Source organism: Mizuhopecten yessoensis, unplaced genomic scaffold (genome assembly GCF_002113885.1).
Source record: "Mizuhopecten yessoensis strain PY_sf001 unplaced genomic scaffold, ASM211388v2 scaffold11079, whole genome shotgun sequence".
NCBI lineage: Eukaryota > Metazoa > Mollusca > Bivalvia > Pectinida > Pectinidae > Mizuhopecten > Mizuhopecten yessoensis.
The window spans coordinates 34,691-61,554 of record NW_018408869.1 but is presented as its reverse complement, the minus strand read 5'-3'; the positions used below and the strand labels follow the sequence as shown (position 1 = coordinate 61,554).

At 34.7% G+C, this 26,864-nt stretch overlaps 1 protein-coding gene across 11 annotated transcripts in view; it reads left to right on the top strand.

Annotated features, from left to right (window-relative positions):
* LOC110465456 (serine/arginine repetitive matrix protein 1-like) overlaps positions 1–26,864 on the top strand; it is a 73,671-nt gene that overhangs the window by 18,514 nt on the left and 28,293 nt on the right. For 5 of the 11 annotated variants that reach the window (XM_021521277.1, XM_021521278.1, XM_021521274.1 and 2 more), the window contains 6 exons: positions 2,474–2,635; positions 14,601–14,735; positions 16,014–16,193; positions 18,422–18,547; positions 19,640–20,269; positions 22,376–22,504. In XM_021521277.1, the coding sequence (XP_021376952.1) occupies positions 2,474–2,635; positions 14,601–14,735; positions 16,014–16,193; positions 18,422–18,547; positions 19,640–20,269; positions 22,376–22,504 (1,362 nt within the window). Of the gene's footprint in view, positions 1–2,473; positions 2,636–6,437; positions 6,612–6,978; positions 7,078–9,174; positions 10,279–10,787; positions 10,887–14,600; positions 14,736–16,013; positions 16,194–18,421; positions 18,548–19,639; positions 20,270–22,375; positions 22,505–26,864 lie in introns of all 11 variants that reach the window. The other 6 variants (XM_021521271.1, XM_021521272.1, XM_021521279.1 and 3 more) reach the window with 6 other exon arrangements.

Sequence of the window (26,864 nt, the reverse complement as noted above, 5' to 3'; positions counted from 1 at the left end):
GAATAAAGAAAACAAAACAGCAGATGTAACATCAGTTCATAGATGTATAATATTGAGGGTGGTTCTAATGGTTTCAAATAATTAGGTCTTAAGTATATTAAGATTCTTCAGCAATAAAAACCAAGATTGGGTAATTAGAAAAAAAATCATAGTTAACAAACACTAGAAAGGCAATAACTATCTTGCTGATATGTGTATAGGTTCAAGTCAAGTTAGGTTTGTTCATTAACCATGAGGAGAGGTCATTACAATTGCTCAAAGATAAAGGTCATATTTCTATTTGTCTCCCATTTGAAGACAATAAGAAGCTAATGAAAGCTCGGAATGGGGCTTCCATAGGTGTTAGTCTGATACCTAATTCCATTTGATATCTTGTAAATAAAATATAAATGTAACAATTTACTATGATACTCTTATTAGTATTTTACCAAAGTTAATAAATCTTTTCAGAGATATTCTTTGAATGATCTCCATAAGCTTGATGTTTAACCCCTATTAAAAGGCAAGAAATAACCACTTTTAGTATATTGAAATTTTGAACTATTTTTTTCCCTTAGCATTTTATTAGTGTATAAAAAATACCGGGGTTATGTGAAAAGTGCTAAAAAAATACCACTAATTTTGTATGTTTAAAGTAAAAATGTTTAAAGAAAACTGAACTAATTAGTTCAAAATTATAATTAATCCCAACAATGGCAGCTTGAATGTACTGCACACCCCAGTAATCAATAGCCATAGCCAGCCATCCCTGCAACCTAATTATTAAAACATTAGAAACATTTACAGTTTAATAATTCCAAAATAATTTGACCAATATTTCTGTAAGATGATATGAAAATTTCACACTGGTTTGACTCATCAAAGAGTTAATACCAATTCCAACCTTACTATAGATAGGCTAATGATATACATGTATCTCTCAAATTGAATTTCAGGAGTCACGTTTCTATCACCCCAGTTAGAAGGAACATTGACACATAATATCCCATATATCTAAAAGCCCATTATGTTTTTATACAAAACATTTTAAATAGCTATTCTTTGATAAAACATTTGTTTTATATAGTTTGACAAATAATTTAGATAGCCCATCATTCATAACTAGAGAATCCTGCCACCTCTCTTACAAACCCGATCTCTTGTGGACCTGTTCATTCTTACATTCAATGCTTGTGACATTGAATTTTTTAGTTTGAAATATTGTTTTTTTAGCAAAAATCATTTGCTTTCATCAAACTTCAAGGACGGCCGCCGTGGCAACCCTGATAAAAGAGTACTGTGGATTTAACCCTAGGTTGATTATGACAAATCGTATGTTTTCACAACCAACAGTGATATTGCTTTGTCACATGTCTTTTGTTTACATTACCTCCGTTACGATAGGGTTTGTCAAAGGAGGTTTTGTCATCAGTGACGGAAGAATTTCTCGGTTACGCACACAATTGTATCTCCAGCTGTTTCAACAGTTTCTTATATTATCTAAATGCAAATGATTTTTTTTTTCAATATACACTGCATTTTCAATCTTTAAAATTCTTTATAAGGGACTATACCTATTGAGGTTGTCTTAATACTTGAATGATTGGAATACAAATATTGTCTACATTTCACATTAACACAAAAATCTTAATCAGTTAATTAACATTAGTTTCATCTTTAGTTTCATTGAGTAGTATTTTGCTATACATAAATGCAATAACACCGCTAGAATATTTTCTCCATTAATGTCTATAGTTTTAGAAAAACTGGAATAGTAAAACTAGAACAGTGTGCGTCAATGTCTTAATGTGGTTCTGCTATGACTGTATATAGCAAACAGTGAAACTTCAGCATTTCACCCAAGTACATGCCTAGCATCTGAGCTGGTTTTAATTACCCCCCTAATATACACGCATAATTAGCCAATGATTATTGAAACTCTATCCATAGCGCTGTGGGATAGCTTTGTAATTAATAATAATGCTGTATCTTTTCTTTAAGTTTAAGCTATTTGTAGTTGCAAGATTTTTCTAGACTTAGTTTAGGTAGATAGAAAATTAGATTTGATTTTTACCATACCTGTAGTGCAGGCTGTAGATACACTGAGTGGTTTTGGGTGGCACATATATTTATGAATGCAGTCAAGACAAATAAAGTACAAAAAAATAAGAAACATTCAATAAACTGGTAAAGTGTTTTAAAATATAAGAATTTAAAGATAATGAAATGTGGACGTAAGTATTTAATAAGAATTTCTATCAAGTATTTTAAAGATGTCAAGAATTTCAACTGCTGTATAGATTTAGTAATAAATTGTTGTAAAAGGAAAACTTATTTGAATTTAGATCCACATATTGAGTTGAGAAAGATTACAGCTTATTTACATTGTAATTCACACATTTGACGGACATTTCTAAACCTACATTAAATGCATGCATCAGACTCTTGAGTACCTTGTTTTTGAGAAATCTCATTTTTAATTGATGACATAAAGAAGGAAAAAATGGAGCAACAGAAACGACAAGAAGAAAAAATGAAAAAACAAGCCCACGCACAGAAACTCCATATGCAACAGCCAGAACAAGGGCTCTATAATTATGACGAAGTTCAGAGAAACCTTCGGGAAGAGCGACGAAAGGACTATGGTGAATTCGTGGTATGAATGGTTTCCTTTTTGTAGATTAGCTAGATACCAATGTTCCTTAGAATGTTATTGGTGATTTAGTAACGAAAGGAAAAAGTAGATATGTCTATTTTCTCGTCGTAGTAAGACTTTATTTCAGATTTACTTTTTTTTTCTTCTAATTTCCTTGCCAATTAATTGTTATCAATTTCAAAATATTCACTATTGTTTTTGTATAAATGACGGTGAATTTTTAAGTATGTACAATTGATGCTAATGTTGATGCAATGATTCCAAGGAGTTACATAGGAAAACATGTCTGTAGAAATATAGTCCTCGTATAATGTGATATAAAAGTAATTTCTGTGCATTCAATCTTTACCATCTAACATTTCTGTCATATACTACAGAACAAATTCCAAGTACAAAATGTTGGTGCGTCTTCTCGCTTTTCCTCTCCTCAGTCTTGATCAGTATTGAGGAACCAGGTTGATTTCCACTGTTGGTTGTTGATATAATATAATATTGTCACACTTAATTTACCTGGTTACTGAGTTTTCTGAGGTATTTTACCTTACAAACAACATTCGTCAAGGCCATTAGGTAATGAAACCCAAGTCTGTAATTTGATAAAAAATGATAATGATACACATCACACAAGGTTTGGTCAAGTTGTCGGTTCAGTGAAGTACGTTCTAATGGTGGTCTATCAAATCAAACGACATCTTTTGTTATGTCCTCTTTATTTTCATCTAATTTATAATCGTTTCCTCCTATATAAAGGAATAATTGTCCATTTTGGAAAATGTTTCCTTTCACATTTCATCTCAGTGTGTTCTGTTTGAGACGTTCTCTAATGTATCGTTGTACTTCCCCTCCAATTTATCATACCGGTATTATTAGATCTGTAGTTGTCCTTTCAGTCCTGAAGTGGGGCGATGGTTGAGACTATGTGTATCAGATGATTGTGGATGTTGTACCGGCGGTCTGTTTTTTCTATGGTAGCTATAAGGTGTATGACCTATTGTCATAGTATGTTCCCCTAGTTTCCTTACAAAGGTTTGTCCTTTGAGCGCATGGTCAACAGGTACCTTAATTCAGCAGCGTAGTAACCCGAGATGACTGCCAGAGTTGATGACCCAGTAATTAACCTACAATTTTATACAATAGTTGCCGACTTAATATAAGACAAACTTGTCTAAGGTTGCGTAGGTGTTGAATACGACATGTATGCAAAAAGAAAACCCCTCGTGCAGTAATATTGCTAAAGTATGTATTCTTTTTTTATGTGATAAATGCTAATATGGGATTGTCCTCCGCCATCTTGAAAATTGAAATACGTTTTGTGTGCTATGTATCCATAAACCTATATGCTGTATTGCATTCGGAAATAAAAAAAACTTGAAACTTGAAACTTCAGCTGAGCTGAATTATAGAAATTTTTAAAAGTACTCCATTGAGATTCAAATGCCTAACTAGGTGAAGTCTGCTGATGGCTGGAACAGCCTGCCTCCCCAGATTATGGTATCAAGAATCATTTAATCTTTTGACTCTCACTTGGACATTGCCTCCTTACATTGTTTTGTCTGGGGCATATCTTTTATACTTTGCCACTTACAATTGCGTGCAAGTACATCATGGTGTCTGAGTGTAATACACCAACATCAGATCTTGTGCTTCTACTATATACAGAGTTATTACCCTGTGTTTATTGTTGACACCCTTGTTTGTCCACAGGTAGGTAACAATGGATTGCTTACAAAACTTTCATTGTCTTGTTCGTTTTTTGATACTGATGTTTTTTTGGAGGAAGGGGACTATAATGGCAATACCTCTTTACAAGGATATTCCTTAGCTAGGCCTTATTCCTGCGAGATTTGTATACCTGATTTATATGTCTTAGCAATGCCTTATTCAGATAAGGTTGATAAGAATACACCGTATAAGTATGTGCTATAGCTATGCCTAATCTATCCCTTATTCCAGTCCATGGGTGGCTTACCCCGACGAGGGAAGTATGACCCTGCGTTACAAAGTCAGACAATGGCGGAAAAGAAATATAGAGAATACCTGGTATGGGTAAATGTGCACTGAACGCTTGTGAGAGTTTGCAATAGCTTTTATATAGCTGTAATTGTCCACACATTCCATTTGGGGGGTGGGGGGGGGGGGGGGGGATTTAAACATTGATAATATATGTACAAAAGAATAAAGAATTCTATGCGATGTTCTACATGCAAGGGAGACAACAACAAATGTTGAGCTCTTCATTTTTTGGTGTTTGATGGTGAAGGGGGAAATATCTAATTGTAAAAGGACACTGATAAAGGAGAATGTGCAGTAAGGGCTGTTTTTCTTCTTGAGATGCTAATGTGAAATTGGCCCTTATTGTGCATACTTCTTTACTGTTACTTAAATACAAAAATGGAAATTAAATTGTCAAATTTTGATAATGACAACCATATTTGATAAAATTTGTGTCACTATCAGTTTGTTATCAAGCTGTGTGTTTGCTAAGATCAGCTGAAATCAGAAAATGTTTGTTTGTGTTAAACAACATAACAATATTAAAATCATTAAAGTAGACAGAGAGACGTGAGGTTGAAGTGCATGGTTCTGCATGTAACAGGAAGGGCTGCCTTGTTGTAGTATATAGGACATGTGTTTTTTTAGTTAGAATACTAATATTGTTTTTAAGGTACATTTTTGGGATATTTTGATGGATTGTTAATTTGGTGACAAGAGTTGTGTATAACTTGCATCAATAATGCATTATTCACACTGCTTCTTTAACATACTTTTTATGTTGTAAGAAATTAGATTTTTTTTCTCTGTACAAATATGAGAATTTATGTATGTCATAGTTTTTTGCATGTTATATTTTGAATAGCTCTTTCCATTTAAGAACTTTTGTCCAATGTTAAAACAGTCTATACAGTAATATATGTAAGTATTCATAACCATTTATCTTTTGATATCTTTGAATTTCATGATCATTTAGGAATGAAAGGTCTTGTCATTCGAATTGTGCTCATCTCAGTCATACCTTCCTCCCTACCATTGAGTCCTGCCATTCACCTTATCATTGAAATATCGCATGCTGAGCTTCCGTTAGGTCATTAAATACTTTCATGTGACCTTCCTTTTAGAATGACTTCCATTGACATCACTTTCAAACAAGTACATATATTTTTCACGACCTAAAATCATTAATTTATTTTCAACCTCAAACTCACGTTACTTTACCTGAATTGACATGATTATGTAGATATTTGGAAAAAAATAAGTGACTGTTAATTGCAGCAAACAATTCTTTCCAGGTGTGTTCTTGATATTTCAATTAATACCTTTATGAAAGTGTGCATACATTATATGCATGTTTGCGTAAAGTGCCATTATCTTGCACAATGGTTTTGGTCACAATACTATTTTCAGGTCTCTTCATGTCCTGAAAGGCATACCACACAATAAACCATAAGGCCAAGTGCCAGTGCTCCGTCTTTTCATTTCTTCAATCTTTCATTCATTATGATTTCAAACCACCTCCTCATTTTCAATCATATTCTTTTTATCATTTTTCATTCATTCAAAATGTTTGTATTGATAAACAAGTGATCTGAGATCCTATTCTATATACAGAGCTCAGGTAAACAGGTGTAATTCAGTCGGTTGCTATGCAGAGTTGGTTGTGTTTGGACATTCTTTGTGTCTCTTAATGCAGGCATAGCGTAAGCTTAGACAAAAATCGACAACACCGTCTATAGTGAGTGTACATATTGAAGATCACCTTTAAAAATCTGGAGTTTTGAACTCTACTTTTAATTACAATTTTAAGAATCAACTGAGCGAGGAAGAAAGTGATTCTAGCGATGAATTGGACATAAATGAACATTCCAATCATCGCAAAGGTCGACGTTACAAAGACGGTGATCCTGCGGAGGACGATCATCCTACTCCGTTACCGTGGGATAAGAATCTGTTGGAGGGAAAGCAAAGTGACGAGTTCCTGGTAGGACATTGTGTTAGAACCTGCATGGTGTAGGCTTACGTAGCATCCTCGCTATCTTCTCTCTTTGATCCTTCTGATGTTTAACTTCACCTTGAATTAGAAAGTCATCAGTAGAATAAAACACATAATTTGAAGAAATATAATAAAAGGATTCATAAGTGTTGAAATGTCATTTTTTGAAGAAGATTAAACTGTTGAAAGTGATCTTTAAATCAAATATAGCTTTGAAGTGTTTGGTATTTTGAAACTGCAAATACTTGTACAATTTTTTTTTTTTGTTAAAACTAATTTCCTATTTTCCCAGAATAGACACATTTCACCCTTAAAGAGTTACCAATTTCTATTTGGTGCACAAAAAAAAAACTAGGCACGGGGTGGAATTCCGAGACGAAGGAAACAAAAATACACTCGGAAATCTGGCAGGGCCAAGGAAAGGAAAAATGATTATGTGGCTTTCCTTCAATCGGTAACCATGACAACACATTTATTTCATATGCTTATTTTTTTCTATATAATATTAGATTGTCTAGACTGGCCTTGCCATAGTTAGTCTGTGATGAGTACCACTAATACCCATGTGAGACTGTGTCTTAAAACATTGTGTTGTCGTAGAACAGAATTAATGGTTTGTAGTTATTGAATTAAATTGTTTTCTGTGACCTGTTTTTGTTCATTTAAATTTGAATTAAATGGTGGTTGGTTGACCTTTTGAATGTTGAGCCAATTTGGAATGGGGATGTGTAGCTGGTATAATGGGAATATGTAGCTGGTGTAATGGGGATATGTAGCTGGTGTAATGGGGATATGTAGCTGGTATAATGAGGAGATATTTGTCTGAAATAGACACTAATGCACTGTTTTATGTTGCTGGAGAGTTGGAATGGGTCCCATCTTCTTTAAAACTTTTATAGTCAACATGCTGTTGCTAGCCATTTTACTTTGTGAAGACTGAGGGACATTTCACAATTTTCTCAATAATCTATCTTCATCAGTAATGTTTTTACACAGGTGGTCTTTTTACATAGAAACAGGGGTATATTTATGGATATTTGTAAATATATACCACCTAAATGAATATTTCATGTTTTAATTGTTTTATTTCTATAGCAATCATGCCTAATCATTCCTGTATTACCTTCGTGACTTGTGTATTAATTGATCTGTACTTTATATCCTGCCTGTGATGCCGACGCTGGCCGTTGTTACACCCTTTGGTATCCCAATTCCACCATCTACTGTTTTATATATCACCTAAATCATGCACCGCTCAGCTTGCCTTACCTGTGGTAGCTTTCATGAGAATGCATGTCTCATCATACCTTCTATTTGCATGTTGTCATGGAGTCCATCGAATCGGGTTACAGAACACCAACGAAGGCGTTTTGTTTTCTCGATTGCTTAGAGATTTTTATGTTTGTTCAGTTGCTGTGTATGTTTTCCGGAACAAGAGCTTTGAACGTGACTTTCTAAGGCTGTAATGTCGAATCCAGTATGAGTCCATGTTTGATTGATATTTTATCGCTGGTCCTGGTTATTGTGTAGCCATCACTGTGATCTCGAGGGGAAGCTGGATTTATTACTCTGAGATTATTATTATTTGGTTCATTACATATGTATACACGTGCCGGCTGCAATCAATCGCTGCTTATATGCACTGTTAATCTTTACCGGTAACTTGCTGCTAAAAAGCAACAATATGTTGCCTAGCTGTGGGTCCCAGTGGCCTAGCTGTCGGTCCCAGTGGTCGATTCCATCCCTGATGAGAACTTTTTCATCACCACCTCTCTGAACTTGTAATGTTATAATGTGGCCTAGCTGTCGGTCCCAGTGGTCGATTCCATCCCTGATGAGATCTTTTTCATCACCAACTCTCTGAACTTGCTCATTGATTTCATTTGACACTGCAACAATTTTTGATCATTTTTCCCTTATTTTTCCATACCATTTTCATATATATGCACACAAATTAATATAAACAACCATTACTGATTACAAATGTTGTGATGAATGTTATGTGTATTTATCTAGTTTTATCAATATATACACAGGTAGTCATGTGACTGCTTAAAACAGTAAATACACCATCTTGCTCTTAGTAAAAAAAACACCATTTTGCTGCTTTAGCGTATCAAGTTTTGGAAAACTCATTACAAACAGATCAATATTTTCACTGCAATCATTGCCATCACACCTCGTGTGCTATGTATTATAAAAAGTAATGATCATTACAATGCTAGCACTTCTGTTCTATTGCTGCGAACATATGGTTGTACAATTTTCAGGCCATAGAAAAATCTGAATTCAACTTGTGCTGTTTGAAACGGATGTTACTTCAATCTTGATCTACAACATTTATAAGGAATATTACAGACATGACCTTTTTAAACTCATGCTTTCGTTGAGAAGTGAGAAGTGATCGTTTCCAACTGTTCTTATCTTGAATAGCAGGAATATTTTTCAAGATTTTGTTAGACTTGTCACATTTTTTTCTTGAACCATGTATGGTCAATTGTAAACATGATATAGTGTAAACAATTTGATATCTTCTTTTTCCTACGTTAAGAAACTACTGGCTGTAAAAAAACAAATTGAGTCAGAGATGAAGGAATTACAAATTCAATCTGGAGAGGAAGAAGAAAATACAGAGGATGAGCAGGATGAACAGAAGAAAGGGATTCATAAGGAAACCAACAGAAAGAAAAAACTCCCAAAAAGAAAGAACATACCAAGGGAGCTAATCGTCCATAAACGAGGATTACAAACTCCACCTTGGGCAGAACATTTCGATGTGAAAGAAATCAAAACTGCAGATAAAGTAGGCCACGGAAATGAGAAAAGTATGAACTTATCTGAACAAAAAGGCATCCTTGAAGAACAGCCTTGGTATCAAAATCATCAAAAAAACCGAAGAGTTACTCCAATAGAAAAAGAGTCCAGTAAAAATCATCATCACCATGAGAAATATGAACCTAGTCAGTTAAGTCAATCAGAAGGTCGTTCATGGAACAAAAATAAGAATGACCTGGAGCGCTCTCATGGTAGAAACAAGTATCCTCATAACCAAACAGACGAATCAAAATTGAATGGACAGAAACATTCTAATCCTGTGCAGAAAGGTCCTCAGACTGGTTCTTATCCTGAAAATAAAGGTCAACGATCGGTCACTCGAGAAAGTGAGAGTCATTTATGGAACAATACAAGGAGAATGCAGTATAATAAAAACCATCCGTGGAATGAACAACAAAGTCAGGATATATCATTGGATGATTACGAACAACAAACCAGAGGTCAAGGTCAGCAGAGAGAAAATAGATCCTTTCATCCCAGTCAGCAAGGTGAGCATAGACAAAGTAGAGGTCACCTGGACAATGGTCAAAGGGTTGAAGGTCACCAGGATGAAGGTTTACAAAGGAAGTGCATTGATCAGAAACAAGGAAGTCAAGCAAAGTCACAGGAAAGAAAGAAGTATGAAAATCAATCTGACAGAGGTCAAATTGACAGAGGTCAATCTGACAGAGCTCAATGGGACAAAAGTCAATGGGATGAAGGTCAGCTTAGTAAAGCTCAACTGGAAAAGAATCACAAAGAAGAAATTAACTACAGGCATTCAAATAACCAGCAAGAGGAGGACACGACAGAGGAGGGAAAGCATTTTGATGACTTCATGGTAGGCACTGCACCAAACCTCTTTATATATGGTAGATTTCACATATGATAATAATATTTTGTCAAATATGTTTTACTATTCAGGTGTACTATTGAACAGTTTTGTTTGTAGGATAGAACATGCATGATGAAAATGCTATATATAGAACATCTTAGGATTTACAGCTGTATTCCCCATCACAAGTTTTGTACATTTGTCATTCAAGTGCTATGTAAAAATATCTAAGAAACTTTATTGAATTGTCCATGTAGTAACACAAGGAAGGTAATTAGACATGAACAATTGATACTTAAATAGCACTACTGTCTTTTCCTGTTGAAATCAATTGTGTACAGTGATATATAGTTCTTACAAGTAATGATAATAAAATCACTTTTCTATTAAAAGTTCTCCCAAAAAAATCCAAGAAACTTGATTGACTAATAACACTAAACAATCAAGCTAAGTTAATGATGATTACAAACAGAATAGTTATGATATAAGGTTTTTGTAATCTGCAATGTTGACAGCCATTTGGTGGAATGCTGAGGAGGAGAAAAGTTGACCCAGTTACTCTAAAGTCCGAGTTCTTGGAGGAGACACGGAAGAGTTACAAAGAGCTGACCATGGTAACCTCGGCACGCAGCATGTCATCACAGTCATCTATATTTTTGTTTATTGACTGTATTTTTATGGAGCTTTCTGTGTTGTACAGCAGTTTTTCACCATTGTTTACTTCTCAATATTTTGTAATATTGATGTATTTTCTCATGTTTTTAAGAGCTTGGTTATTACTTTTTTAACTAATTTTATCCAGAATGTTCGACATTGTATTCTGTGTTGTATTTTTATTTACGAATGCATGTTGGTATTTTGTTTTAAAAGCAAGCATGAACTCTTAGCTAAAGAGTTGTTTTTTTAAATGTGTAATGCCTGTATACATTTTATTTTTTAAATAATAGACAAGACAAAATCAACAAAGAACGTTTATGTTTGGTTAAGAAAAAAATTGGTTTGTTCAGGTTTAATAAGCAGTCAGCTTGTTTTAAATTGTATTCCAGCGTAGTTTTACTGTTAATTACGTGTTGAAAACAGTGAGATTCTTTGTTAACGTTCACCAATCTTCATGTCAAACATCGACACAGGTTACAAAACAATACAAACTTAAGATTGTTCCTCACCTGTGTGTTCAGGGCAATTACAAACAAGGTCTGCCATTATGTTGAAGATGGACCAATGGAAAGCATTGTTACACCTTTGTTGACATTTAGCTTAATACGTCGGAGATGAACAAGAACGTTTTGTCTTAATTGACCATTAAAATTCAAATGAATAGATAAAATACATTTTTGTCACACAATGTGTAAATGACAACGAACAGCCATGAATGATTTATATATATAAATAAGAAGATTATACATCTGTCTGTCACACAGGAATATTGGACATTGTGTGGGTGTTTTGAAAATCTATTTGAAAATGACTGGAGTGACTTAAATTTCACAACTTTATTGGGGTTTTTAAAAGTTATTTGTATGTATCGATCAAAGTTGTCACCTGCTATCATAGCAATACATTATTATGTATAAACTGGAAACGTCCAGTCTATTAAGATTCTTAGGTCAGTTTATACTCACTGTAATAACATCAGACCAATTCATCTAGTGTGTTATACTAAGTGAACTTATTTCTTATAGTGATAATACCATAGGAAGCTGTTACATGAAGTTATCAGAAGGACAAACAGCTGGATAACAAACTTAAGTNGGGGGGGGGGGGGGGGGGGGGGGGGGGGGGGGGGGGGGTAAAACTTATCAGAGGGGAGACGTTTACATGTTTATCTCAAACAGAGAATGGATGGAGACCTTTAATGGAAAGTTTACAAGCAAATATAAGATTTACCTTATATACCAGATGTTAAAATTGTACATAAGAATTTTACTTTATAAATTGTGAAATATAGTTAACTTCCCTGCTTAGCTGTAAAGAGAAAAAGGTTTCAATTCTTTCCCAGATATAAAAATTATATGCAAATTTAAGTGTTGACCTTGACCCTGGGGAAAAAAAAAAATTGTTGTAGATCAAATATCTTATGTTGCAAGTCTTAGCAAAATAATTCATTATAATTAAGCGAAATCAAAAGATGGCTTCCAAATTTCTATATATGATGACAAATCTGCAAACAGTCAGCATTTATTTCACAGGGGCGCGGTACAGATCCTCACCCAATAATCCGTAATATGTAACGATCCAAAATGTGCATACTATATATATACAGGGAAATGTACACTGAAGTTTAACTTTACCCTTTTCAGCCTCTGTAATAAGGGCAAAGTATCATACCTTCAAATATGATTTCATTGTTGAGCATACATAGCAACACAATGTAAGTCATAATTAACAATGGGTGAATATTCGACTGAGGTAGGGCGGAGGGATTCACACTGTTGTTATAGCAAGGCTTGAACTTTTATAAAGATTGAATGTTTACCTATACACCGGTACACCCCAGATAATAGGATCAGTAAACTCTCTCACTGAGAGTCTATCAACCCCCATTAGGTAAAATATCGGTAATATTTATAGGACTTTAAATCCATATCTTCACAAGTCTTATTAGTTGTTTGTATACTTGTCATACCCTGGTATTTGATTGGACACTATAAACACCCTGTTATGATGATTTATAAAGTCTTGGTACCCCCCTGGGTGTTAATGGGTGCCATATCTTCACAGCCTTAATTTACTGTATCGGTAGTGCGGAGGGATGGTAGAGGGTTGACAACTTGCAGGGAATTTGGATGTAAGAGATATATATATAATTAACGGGCAGATATATTTTATACTTATTTGGAACTTTTCAGACATGCTGCTGCAAAAAACTGGAGTAAACTATTCTCTGTCAGCTAGCTGATGCTTATTCAACATGTTATACATGTACAAAGAAAAAAATCAAACTCAATCTAACTGACAGTGCCTGACATGTCGAGGAACAACTCATTGACATGTTCATGGCTTCTGTTGAATATTCATAGAATTATCACCAGAAACCAGTCTGAGAAAAGTGGTATAAACAACAGGTTTGGTTCAAACAAATAAACAAATCTAGGGGAGAAGTGTCTGGATGTCTGGATTAACTTGGGTTGCGTTATCTGAGTGTTTGTCATTCGGTTTAGATCAGAGGTGTTTGTGTCTAACCATCTGGAATGTCTGGATGTCTGGATTAACTTGGGTTGCTTTATCTGAGCGTTTGTCATTCGGTTTAGATCAGAGGGGTTTGTGTCTGACCATCTGGAGTGTCTGGATGTCTGGGTTAACTTGGGTTGCTTTATCTGAGCGTTTGTCATTCGTTTTAGATCAGAGGTGTTTGTGTCTGACCATCTGGAGGGTCTGGATGTCTGGATTAACTTGGGGTGCTTTATCTGAGCGTTTGTCATTCGGTTTAGATCAGAGGTGTTTGTGTCTAACCATCTGGAATGTCTGGATGTCTGGATTAACTTGGGTTGCTTTATCTGAGCGTTTGTCATTCGGTTTAGATCAGAGGTGTTTGTGTCTGACCATCTGGATGTCTGGATTAACTTGGGTTGCTTTATCTGAGTGTTTGTCATTCAGTTTAGATCAGAGGTGTTTGTGTCTGACCATCTGGAGTGTCTGGATGTCTGGATTAACTTGGATTGCTTTATCTGAGCGTTTGTCATTCAGGTGCTTTCAGAGGTGTTTGTGTCTGACCATCTGGAGTGTCTGGATGTCTGGATTAACTTGGGTTGCTTTATCTGAGCGTTTGTCTTTCAGTTTAGATCAGAGGTGTTTGTGTCTGACCATCTGGAGTTGTTGTCTTTACATCAAAACTTGTTCTGTGTTCTCAAAGCAACCAGAGTTTTTATCTGATCCTGCAGTGGTGTGTTTTGTTTCTGTTTGAGGTCCGTTCTCACTGAAATGCATGTGCATATGTCATCCTATTGAGGTTTTGTTCTGTCTGAACTGTTTGGCACAGAACAAAGGTCTGTGAAATGATAATATATTATGATGATATGGTAATTTGGTTCTGAATGTTCTGCCCAAAGCTTTACCCATTGGTGTCTCTGAGTGACTATTTTCTCTTGTCATCTAGTTGTAAGCCTTAATCAAAGAATCATTGCATCTTCAGAACTTATAATGATGAATGAGACTAACTTTACCTTACATTCATTGAAAACATTTTCAATTAGACAATTTTCAGAGTTTTAAACTGTTGAAATATATTTGTATGGAAATGCACTCTTTTCTATTTATATAAAATGTTGGAATACATTTGTATGAAACCATGTTAAGAAAATAACTTAATACTGTATGATCTATAACAGAAATTTAAGGAAGAACAGTCTAAAATAAAACCAGCTCCGACTCCTCCTGGAGGCCTGGATGTCGGTCAGAACGATTTGTACCGTCAACATCTCAAGGAGGACTTGGTGAAAGAATATCAAGCCTCATTAAAAAAGGTAAAAACTACCTTGTTTTTTTTATTATAATAGAAGTTTCTATTTCTCTCCTTTCAATCTCTCATAGCTTTATCCATCCCTCTGTCATCCATTCCCGTATTTAAAAACCAAAAATAACATTGAAACGTTTCTCATAACTTTCACTAGTGTCTCACTATTTTTTGTGTCGCTGATATTTCCACATTTTCACAAGGAATCACAACAATGACCAAATCACATATTGGTAAAGGCTTCATTAGATAAAGGTCAAGGTTAAGTAAAGGTCAAGGTTAAGTAGTTCTATTTTGGGATTGCATGTTGGTATCTGGTGCATTATATTCTTCATTGATTTTTCACTTTACCCTGTTTTCTTTTCTGGTATAAAAATAAAAGCGTTTCTTTTTGAAAATTCATGAATTTTCAACATGTAGAAATTTTAAAAGAGGAATTTCTTTATAAATTACCAACAACTGTCTTATAATTGAAATGGTATTTTCCCAGATTATATGTTATATGATATCAAGTCAAACCACATGCTGAGTATACATATTTTACTGAGAGATAAAAAGGGGATTTTTAAGATGTCACCAATCTTCTTTGGTTCCTTTACTGTGCATGGATAGTTGTGTCTTTGGGTTCAGTTCAGGTTTCTACCTGTGACTTTCTAACTTTTCAATTTACCTGACAGGTGTCTCACCTTTCTTCATTAATAATTGTTTATGTGACTGTCTGTTAAATGATCTACCTGTAATACATTGAATCTTACATATTGAATTCCATCAATTTAACTTGTTATCAAATTATTTCTAATTGAAAAAAATCTTCGCTCCAATTACTTCAAAACTTACTGCGGTATGTACTAAGTGGTGTGAAGTTGTGGATAGTTATCAGTTCCAGTTGAATCTGTCGAACTGTGTATACAGTATTGGTCGCTATTGGCTGATCTCTGTATGGATAGTTGTCCCTTTAAATATACCTGTGCTGTCAGAAGGGAGTGATATTTTCATTTGTCATGTTCTGTGTATCAATTTAACCTACTATCATTGCTGTCTCCTAGTTTCACAAAAACTTCAGATTTTGTTTTCATCAAGTCTATTTGTCTGTCATGAACATGTTTTAAATTAACAAAGCAAAGATCTCCGATGAAGAGGAGTTTTTTTTCTGGAAAGGGATAGCCAGTTATTTACTTATAACCTTCACTCTCTATCATCTCAAAGGTCATACCAAACTTTCAGACAAATCTTGTCCATATTTCTATATGTTTCACTATATAATACTGTTTTTTCTTCTCTGAATCAGCAACAAAAGGAGAAATTACAGTTACAGTTAGCTAAGGCTCAACAGGAATTCTCCAGCACTCCTTTGGGTCCCGCTGTTTTACCACTTCCTGTTAAACCACTCGAGATTTTTGATCCTGAAAAGGCAAGACAACAACTGCAAGATGATCGCAAAAAAGATTACAATGAGATTCTTCGCGAGGTATTCATTGACCAGTGTAGCAGTTTATAAATTACTTATCCCCTAAAAAGTCAAATATCTTCCCTATTATACTGTCCAAAATTTCCAAAGCTTTTCCTATGCCAAATTTTGTAGAAAAGGCTGACTTAACTTTCCTTCTTTCACTGACTACACTGGGTTTTCTGATGTAGAAGTAGTCCAAAGTAAAGCTGCTTATCTCCTTGTATCTGTGATAGCTTAGTTGAGACTGTCTGAGTTTGTGAGCTACAGCTATCTTGCTAGAACTTAGGTTATAGTTTGTATGATACGGTAATGCCTGTAAACCATTTTGTTTTTGAGCGTTTTTCTAATTTTTCCGAGGTTATATTATAAACTAACTGGTGATGCAGACAATTGGCTCATCACATGCTGAGAAAATAGATACTGGTCTTTTACTGTATCTAGTTTACACACTATATTAATGTTGAAATTGTTGGGATCATGAGCAAATAATTGGGATGAATAGATCATCTTAAGTTTGAGCTACACAACATCTCGGAAAAAAGTGACAGGAAAAGCCTTTCAGAACTGTCATTTAATGATCTGCTGATGGTGTAAGTAATTCTTGTCTAATACACTACACCTGGTAGAGGATATACTTTTTTTACATTTAAAGAAGATTGAAATATGTTGATATTCAGTTGCAAATAAAGTTGATAAAGTTCTTATTCTTTTTCTGTCGTCTGTTTTAATAAAACATTATTTCATCTAATACTTTGATGAATAGTAAGGTGAGTATATATAAACACCTTTATATATTGTTTTGTATTTGTTTTAGATGTTTGAACTAAAAGCTAATATTCTAATATTGTCTTTCATTTTGTATGTGAAATGTGATTTGTTGTTATATTTCATTTAAATTGATTCCCAATTTTTGAGAGTAGGAACTTTTTTTGAAAGTATTCATCCATTACTGTCAACAGTGAACTTGTCGAAGAACACCGGTTTTACCTGTCAGTTTCCGTTGGAAATGAGATTATAGTGTTATTTCAGATTAGACAGAATGTAAGAATACTCGGGGGACATTAATTGGACAGGTTTTACTGTAAACCTCTTTCAGTCTGTTATTATAGTAGGTGATATTTTACCGGTTCTATCTAGATGATTTCTTTCTGAAAATCGATTCGTGCTTATAATTAGTTTATGTGAAAAAATGTGTCAAGAATTTAAGGTAATATTTCTTTCATGCTCTCAAAAGCTGGGAAACAAAATGAAACGAATTCGACTTTAGTATCTGTAATGTCACTATCGTGGTCTGGAACATTGCTAGTCAGGACACTTTGGTTCCAGAACTTAGGGCCTTGTTTGATGGTCTGGGCACCTCGGTTTGCAATATTGCTAATTTGAACCCTATAATGTCTTGACATGTAACTAGTCCAGATTTCCGTATCAATTTCTGGATGCTGATGTGAATTTGCATCTGCAAAGACATTTTATTGTTTGAGAAAAAATAAAATAAAATTACAAACAAAAGATCAAGGTTATTTTTTAGAGTTCCAGACTACTATGTTTCGCTATACGCATGCCTTATGATGCCATGTACTCCCAAATAAATGATGACAATTTCAGCATGTACTGTTATGTATAATTATTTAATGCATGCATGTATATTAGTAACTGCATATAAAACTTACGTTAACGGTCAGTGTAAACAGTAACTGTTACTACCAGGTATTGTGCTGACACACACCAGGTAAAACACTACTAATTCAAGCTTAAGCTGAATTTTAACAGTTCTTTTAATGCCTTTATTTGTATGTTTTATGTTCTTTGAATGAAAACAACTTATTTTATATAAAATATTTAAGAAAGTTAATCAAGAAATTTAAATAATGTATTTAAAAAAAAAAATGAATATTAATTAGCAAAATGTTATTGTTCACCGTTCTCTATGACCAGGTATTCTTCTCGAGGCATGTTTTGTTAGTTTCTAATTTTACTGATTCTTTTTGTTTAAATTTATTGAAAATGACTTTAAACATAAAAATTCCATAACAAAATCTTGTTTCTGAATTGTTAGCTCTTAGCTCCATGTGTTGTTATTACAGTTACATATTATAGATAAGTATAGATAGAAAACAACACAGTTATACTCTAAGATGGTTCAGAAACTTTATATTTTCTATTGGTAACATATATAATTTATGAATTAAGTTATTGGCATTGACAATGTTCATCAATTTGAGATTGACTTTTTCTTTTGCTAACAGAAGGAACAGAACCCGTCTCCTCGGAGGATGCCCACACCTCCTCATGGTCTAGATATTGTCAGCCAGTCTGAGAGGACAAGGCAGGCTAGGGAGAAACAGCGACAGTATGGACAAGAATTACAGAAGGTAAAAGTTATATAGAGAAATAGAAAGTAGCATCTGTCTCTACATTTCAAGTACTGTAGACTTCCACAAGCCCCTGAATGTCTTTGAATACAAGTTTACGTGAAGCAGAGTCATGCCACAGACAACAGCTGTTGTGATTTTAATTTCAGAGACATTAGAATTCAGCTAATGTTACTTTGTCCTGACCACAATGATAAAAAACAATTGATGTAAATTGATATTTCTTCAATGGCTGTCCAAAAAATAAACTTGTTTGTGAAGAAAATTTCATGAACATTCTCATTAAGGCATACTTTTATGTATTCAAAGCAGCATTAAGGATGTATGTGTAGGTCTCTGTTCTTTCCTCTGTTGAGTGGGTATATCTTTATGGTTTTTATTCTAGCTCCTCAAAAATAATAACTGTGGTAAAAATTAAAAACTTTACAGAGACCTAATACTCTATTTTGTGATAAAATAATTGTATCAGAGCAGATTTGTAGATTTTTACCTGCTTGAAATTTTAAATAACTAGTTATGAAATGAATCAACTTGAAAGTCTCCGTAAGGTTTGAGAACATAAATTTGTTGTTTAGCTACCAGATATATATTTTCAATTGGAGAAAAAGAGATTTGTTGATTAGTCGGGATATTTCAAATTTCAAGTATTTGATGTTTCCCAGAATTCCTTTTCTAATGAAAATATCTGATGTTATCAACAACAGCATTTGAAAATGAAATGATAAATTTGAAGCTTAATTGAGGTTTATGATATATTTCTTCATTTACAATTACATATAATATATCATTTTAAGTGCTGTTATCGATAAAAAATTACCATTTGGAATATATTCCTGTTGGTTTTCATGCTGTTCTTAACCTTATTTTCTCATACCTTCTTGGCCAATTTCTGTCGCCTTTTAATTGGCTTGTGTTCAAGGTTAATGAAGATAGTGACCAGTCAGGGTCATAACAATGTTTTAGAACATTTTACTGGTTAATGCCATGTTTTCGTTTTTGCAAATTTGCTTTGTTATATTTCTTTTGTCTCATATTCAGTTGTAGTATTTTTGTTTCTAGTTTTCAGCGTGATTTTATTTCAATCATTTACAGCAAACACAGGAGCAAATGTTTAAGAAAATCCAGAATAATATTTCGGTCATAGATAGGACGGGCCAACTACCAGAAGCACCCAATCAGTACAATCATGTTGCTCCACAGCAGCATGCCATACCCCCGCCTCAACAACATGCTTCACCTTCTTCCCGTAACATCGCACCTCAGCATCCTCCTCCACAGACTGCCTCACCCCCACCACCACAACACCACAAAATGTTACCCCATCCACCACAACACTCCCAAATGTTACCCCCACCAACACAACATACCCAAATGTACCCCCCACAGCAACATCCATCTCAAATGTTACCCCCGCAGTCTCCAAGGAAACCCCCTCAGTTACATCATACTCAGATGAGTAATTCCTATGCGGAACATCATCAAGCCACACCTGCCGGATCACGCTCTCCACCTCCCAGGCAGAGGAGCCACCCCACCCCCCAAAGAACAGAACATGGGTACCATCCAGAATATAATGGGAAACAACAGAGTTCAATAGAGTCTAGAGATGGTCACCGCCCCCCGCCCCACCCCAGGAGACATGCCACACCTGATAGGCCAGACTGGGCTCGAGGACCACCACCCAGGCAGGATGGAACCCCCACAGGCAGATCCTCATTTAGGGTAATTAGTATATGTGTATATTCCAAATACATGTATTGCACCATGAGGGACGCATGCTTGTCTGGTTTGGCGAGTAGAAAGATCAAAGTGATGAACGTTACACAATTTGCCAGTGGTGAATTATATTTTCTGATGTTAAAAGTTCACTACTCTCTTCCTTAGTCTTTTACTCAATGATCACTTCACTGAACTGTTCACGAGTTTTCACTGGCACAGTAAAGCACAGTAAAACATGTTTATACCAACGCCAGACCACTAAAAACATTCCTTATAACTGGTGTAAATATAGATGATTGAAAGTGTCATATCCAAGTACTTTAAATGTGTTGATGTAAGCATGTTTTACTGTAAAAACTCAAAAAAGTCTATGAAAATATCTTTTTTCCCCCTGAAGTCTATGAGCATAGTTTTTTCTATATATCAAAAACAAAACAAAATAATTTTGATCTTTGAGAGTGAGATATATCTACTGCTTTTTGACCCTAACATAATTATTTTAGATGTGTTTTGCAAGTTTCATATTATTCTTTTATGCCAAATTTTCATATCTTTATTATTTAACATTGTAAAAATTATTATAAAAAGGGTTTCTGGTGAAACATGGCCTTGTCCACCTTTTTACCGACCTGGATATTCAGTATTCTAGAATGTCCTTGGGTGGGAATACAAGGTCAGGAGGGATCATCTCTGACATTGCCAGGAGGGCTAACGGGAATGTGATATAGGGACGGGAGAATGTCAGCTTTAATCATCAGTCATATTCGACCTAATTAGTTATTCCTGATGGAAACAAAATTAGGTTTTAATGAACTACCTTATGAATGTTTACTGCTGTTTAAAGGTTTTAATTAATTATGGGATGGCTGTGTGTTTTAGATTTTAGTAATTGCGGTTTGTAGGAGTTACCTTGGTGATGGCTGTCCTTTTGTGGGTTTCTGTTATAATAAGTGTTATTTCAATGATCTAGAGAGGATGTCGAACTGTCTCAATTACAGATTATTTATAAAACGAGCTTCATGAAAAAAAAAAAATGGAATTGGAATGAGTTTGAGATTCTGGTAACATATATCGACCACAATTTCCACTATTACACATATTTTTAAACTAGAAAAATCAAAGTAAACCACTGACTGTTTTACCTTTCTTCTTAATTTGTTAGATCACCATTTTTTATATTTGTTTGAACCTCAATCTATATCTGCTAAAACATATTTTGACTTCAAAGTTTTCCAAGAATATTTATTTTGTGTAAGGGGTCTAGGTAACAAGGTCCAACTTGAAGGATTATTCCTTTGCCGTTTTTGACATCCCAGGACCAATCAGAAAACATTGTAGATCAAATACTGGGTAGATATTGATTCAGGTAATGACAGATAATAATATTCATAGAGAACAAAGGGTCAAAGTTGAGCAATTTTGATTTTCAAGTTAAAACAAGTCTTCTTTTTCTATGAATTTAAAAAAAAAAAAAGTGAATTTCGCTTGATTAAAGTTTGATCATGATTTTGGGTGCTCAATGCTGTGTTTTCCTTATATGTTGGATTTATTTTCTGGTTTTTGTTTGTTATTGTGAAGGAACAGGATTGCTAATCAGGTCGAATCCTATCGAAGTCTCTAACGTAGTCTTCATTCCATCAAGTATCACTTTGTGAATGTCTCACTGAAGCTTCAAAATACATATGTACCATCATCATGTAGGCTTTAACTCAGCTAGTAGTCAATCGTATAGGACGACGTCAATAAGGACCAAGGGTACCACTGCATGTCAAGGACCAGAGCTTACGCTAAAAATAAAAAGTTCATTGACAAATTAATGTGGATTGTTTGCAAACGAGGTCATTTCTTTTATAGGCTGAAACAAAATTGACAGAATGTTTCTGTGTTTCTTTTTTTATTCGTAAGCTGCCTTGATATAGATGCATTAAATTGGTCATGACTTAAAAGAAGTTTATCAAACATGAAATGGCTTACATGGTGTAATTAAATGAGTTATTATGATGTTTGAAAAAATAAATTTTTCACTAAATATTTCTTGATTATAAACTTTCTCTGTAACTAAATACTAAAATCACTGACACGGAACATACTGATTCTATACATGGTTAGCGTGACGATCGACAGACTCCTAGTTACTGGAACGGCGGAATCCCTGTCCGGTCTCCGGCGACCACTCCCAGTACTCGCACGCCCAGCACACAACATTCTAATAGGACCCTGACCCCCAAAGACTCCCAGGTACCCTTTCACTGGCTGGTCTCACTGATGTCCTAGTGTGATGTGGGGAACTTGCTGGTGCCTAACATTAGCTTGGTTTGACCTTTGCTTGACTTGACATCGGCCTTAGCTTAACCATTGGGTGCTGAGCATCCTCTGTGTAGTTAGCTTGCATTTATGTTTACCATCGTTATGTTGATGCAGAGGTGTAAACAGTGTATTGTCTGGTGTGATAAGATGCTGGTAGACTCATAAACAGTTTATTGTCTGGTGTGATAAGATGCTGGTAGACTTATAAACAGTTTATTGTCTGGTGTGATAAGATGCTGGTAGACTCATAAACAGTTTATTGTCTGGTGTGATAAGATGCTGGTAGACTCATAAACAGTTTATTGTCTGGTGTGATAAGATGCTGGTAGACTTATAAACAGTTTATTGTCTGGTGTGATAAGATGCTGGTAGACTTATAAACAGTTTATTGTCTGGTGTGATAAGATGCTGGTAGACTTATAAACAGTTTATTGTCTGGTGTGATAAGATGCTGGTAGACTTATAAACAGTTTATTGTCTGGTGTGATAAGATGCTGGTAGACTTATAAACAGTTTATTGTCTGGTGTGATAAGATGCTGGTAGACTTATAAACAGTTTATTGTCTGGTGTGATAAGATGCTGGTAGACTTATAAACAGTTTATTGTCTGGTGTGATAAGATGCTGGTAGACTTATAAACAGTTTATTGTCTGGTGTGATAAGATGCTGGTAGACTTATAAACAGTTTATTGTCTGGTGTGATAAGATGCTGGTAGACTTATAAACAGTTTATTGTCTGGTGTGATAAGATGCTGGTAGACTTATAAACAGTTTATTGTCTGGTGTGATAAGATGCTGGTAGACTTATAAACAGTTTATTGTCTGGTGTGATAAGATGCTGGTAGACTTATAAACAGTTTATTGTCTGGTGTGATAAGATGCTGGTAGACTTATAAACAGTTTATTGTCTGGTGTGATAAGATGCTGGTAGACTTATAAACAGTTTATTGTCTGGTGTGATAAGATGCTGGTAGACTTATAAACAGTTTATTGTCTGGTGTGATAAGATGCTGGTAGACTTATAAACAGTTTATTGTCTGGTGTGATAAGATGCTGGTAGACTTATAAACAGTTTATTGTCTGGTGTGATAAGATGCTGGTAGACTTATAAACAGTTTATTGTCTGGTGTGATAAGATGCTGGTAGACTTATAAACAGTTTATTGTCTGGTGTGATAAGATGCTGGTAGACTTATAAACAGTTTATTGTCTGGTGTGATAAGATGCTGGTAGACTTATAAACAGTTTATTGTCTGGTGTGATAAGATGCTGGTAGACTTATAAACAGTTTATTGTCTGGTGTGATAAGATGCTGGTAGACTTATAAACAGTTTATTGTCTGGTGTGATAAGATGCTGGTAGACTTATAAACAGTTTATTGTCTGGTGTGATAAGATGCTGGTAGACTTATAAACAGTTTATTGTCTGGTGTGATAAGATGCTGGTAGACTTATAAACAGTTTATTGTCTGGTGTGATAAGATGCTGGTAGACTTATAAACAGTTTATTGTCTGGTGTGATAAGATGCTGGTAGACTTATAAACAGTTTATTGTCTGGTGTGATAAGATGCTGGTAGACTTATAAACAGTTTATTGTCTGGTGTGATAAGATGCTGGTAGACTTATAAACAGTTTATTGTCTGGTGTGATAAGATGCTGGTAGACTTATAAACAGTTTATTGTCTGGTGTGATAAGATGCTGGTAGACTTATAAACAGTTTATTGTCTGGTGTGATAAGATGCTGGTAGACTTATAAACAGTTTATTGTCTGGTGTGATAAGATGCTGGTAGACTTATAAACAGTTTATTGTCTGGTGTGATAAGATGCTGGTAGACTTATAAACAGTTTATTGTCTGGTGTGATAAGATGCTGGTAGACTTATAAACAGTTTATTGTCTGGTGTGATAAGATGCTGGTAGACTTATAAACAGTTTATTGTCTGGTGTGATAAGATGCTGGTAGACTTATAAACAGTTTATTGTCTGGTGTGATAAGATGCTGGTAGACTTATAAACAGTTTATTGTCTGGTGTGATAAGATGCTGGTAGACTTATAAACAGTTTATTGTCTGGTGTGATAAGATGCTGGTAGACTTATAAACAGTTTATTGTCTGGTGTGATAAGATGCTGGTAGACTTATAAACAGTTTATTGTCTGGTGTGATAAGATGCTGGTAGACTTATAAACAGTTTATTGTCTGGTGTGATAAGATGCTGGTAGACTTATAAACAGTTTATTGTCTGGTGTGATAAGATGCTGGTAGACTTATAAACAGTTTATTGTCTGGTGTGATAAGATGCTGGTAGACTTATACTGATGAATGATATACATATTCTGCTAGTGACTAGCTTTTTAAAAAAAATCTTATTTAATATCGAAATCGTCATTGGTGTAATTCTACTAGCCCGACTTTTAATATTTCCATAATAACTATAGATTTTTTTTCATTTCTCATTTGGCCAGACATAAAATCTACTAGCTCAAGGAGTCTGAGCCTAGTGAAATTCCAACCCTGTTTTGTAGATAATATTATGAAATCAGAACATTTACCTTTATGGGGCAAATGGATATTTACACCTCTGATCAATGTTAATCAATTGCTAGTCAGTATTACCTTACATACTAGACATCCTAGTTCTAAATATGTTTCTTTAATTTAATGTAGTAATTTTAGTCATTAATGCTTTCATTTGTATTACTTAGAGTTAGAATACCTCACTTCTCTTTTGCTTTTAATGATTTTATGTGTTTTTATTTATTTCAGCAGATTTAATCTGGCTAATATATTCACTAAAATTGTTGACAGAGTGTAGATATGGTTGATACAGTTTTACACAAACATAGCTGTACAGATTACTGTTGTTTGACTGTGATCTGTCTGGACAGCACAACATCTGATTATACTTTGATGAAGTATCATACAATCGCACAGTTCTTAAATGATCTTACCTATTTCACATCATATTGATGTAGATACAGAGGAAGCCATGTCTGTGTCAACTTATATCCTATTAAATCATATAAGGAATTTAATTAAAATTTGTATATTGCAAATTTAGTAAGATTTATTCAACTTGATTTTAGATACATTATTTGAAGTTGATGGTATACATGTAGTGTTGTCAAGGGAGATAACACATCTGAGAGGTATACATGTAGCGTGTCAAGGGAGATAACACATATGAGAGGTATACATGTAGTGTTGTCAAGGGAGATAACACATATGAGAGGTATACATGTAGTGATGTCAAGGGAGATAACACATCTGAGAGGTATACATGCAGTGTTGTCAAGGGAGATAACACATCTGAGACGTATACATGTAGTGTTGTCAAGGGAGATAACACATCTGAGAGGGATACATGTAGCGTGTCAAGGGAGATAACCCATATGAGAGGTATACATGTAGTGTTGTCAAGGGAGATATCACATCTGAGAGGTATACATGTAGTGTTGTCAAGGGAGATAACACATCTGTGAGGTATACATGTAACGTGTCAAGGAAGAGAACACATCTGAGAGGTATACATGTAGTGTGTCAAGGGAGATAACACATTTGAGAGATATACATGTAGTGTGTCAAGGGAGATAACACATCTGAGAGGTATACATGTAGTGAGTCAAGGGAGATAACAAATATGAGAGGTATACATGTAGTGTTGTCAAGGGAGATAACAAATATGAGAGGTATACATGTAGTGTGTCAAGGGAGATAACACATCTGAGAGGTACCAAGACATACACAGATACACAAATTTATTCTGACAATGTACATGTAGGACATAACCTGTCTAAACCCTGTGTAAACCAAAACCTGTCTAAACCAGACCCAGACTTCTTTATAACAAGTAACTTTGATGCAGGTTTTGTTATTCCCCATATTACAGTAGACGGAAAATGCCAATTTTACACTTCAGATAAAATTTCTATTTATTCCTTTTATATATGAAAATGATAATAGAGACGTGAAATTCAGACTGGCATACTATACCTTTCATTTTGTTATTTGGAGCTGATAAAAATGTGCTAAATCTTGACATTTGCTGTTTAAACAGTTTGCAGTCTGATGGCCAAATCAGCCATAATAAAACGTGGTTTTCTGTTTTGACAGGTTTAACTGTGGTGTTTGGTTTAGACAGGTTTACTGTGGTGTTCTGTTTAGACAGGTGTCACAGTAGTATTGCTTTCAAAAGATGTTAGCCAGGCAGTTAGACTTACCAATATGCAGTATCATTGTATGATAGATGTTAGCCGGGCAGTTAGACTTAACAATATGCAGTATCATTGTAT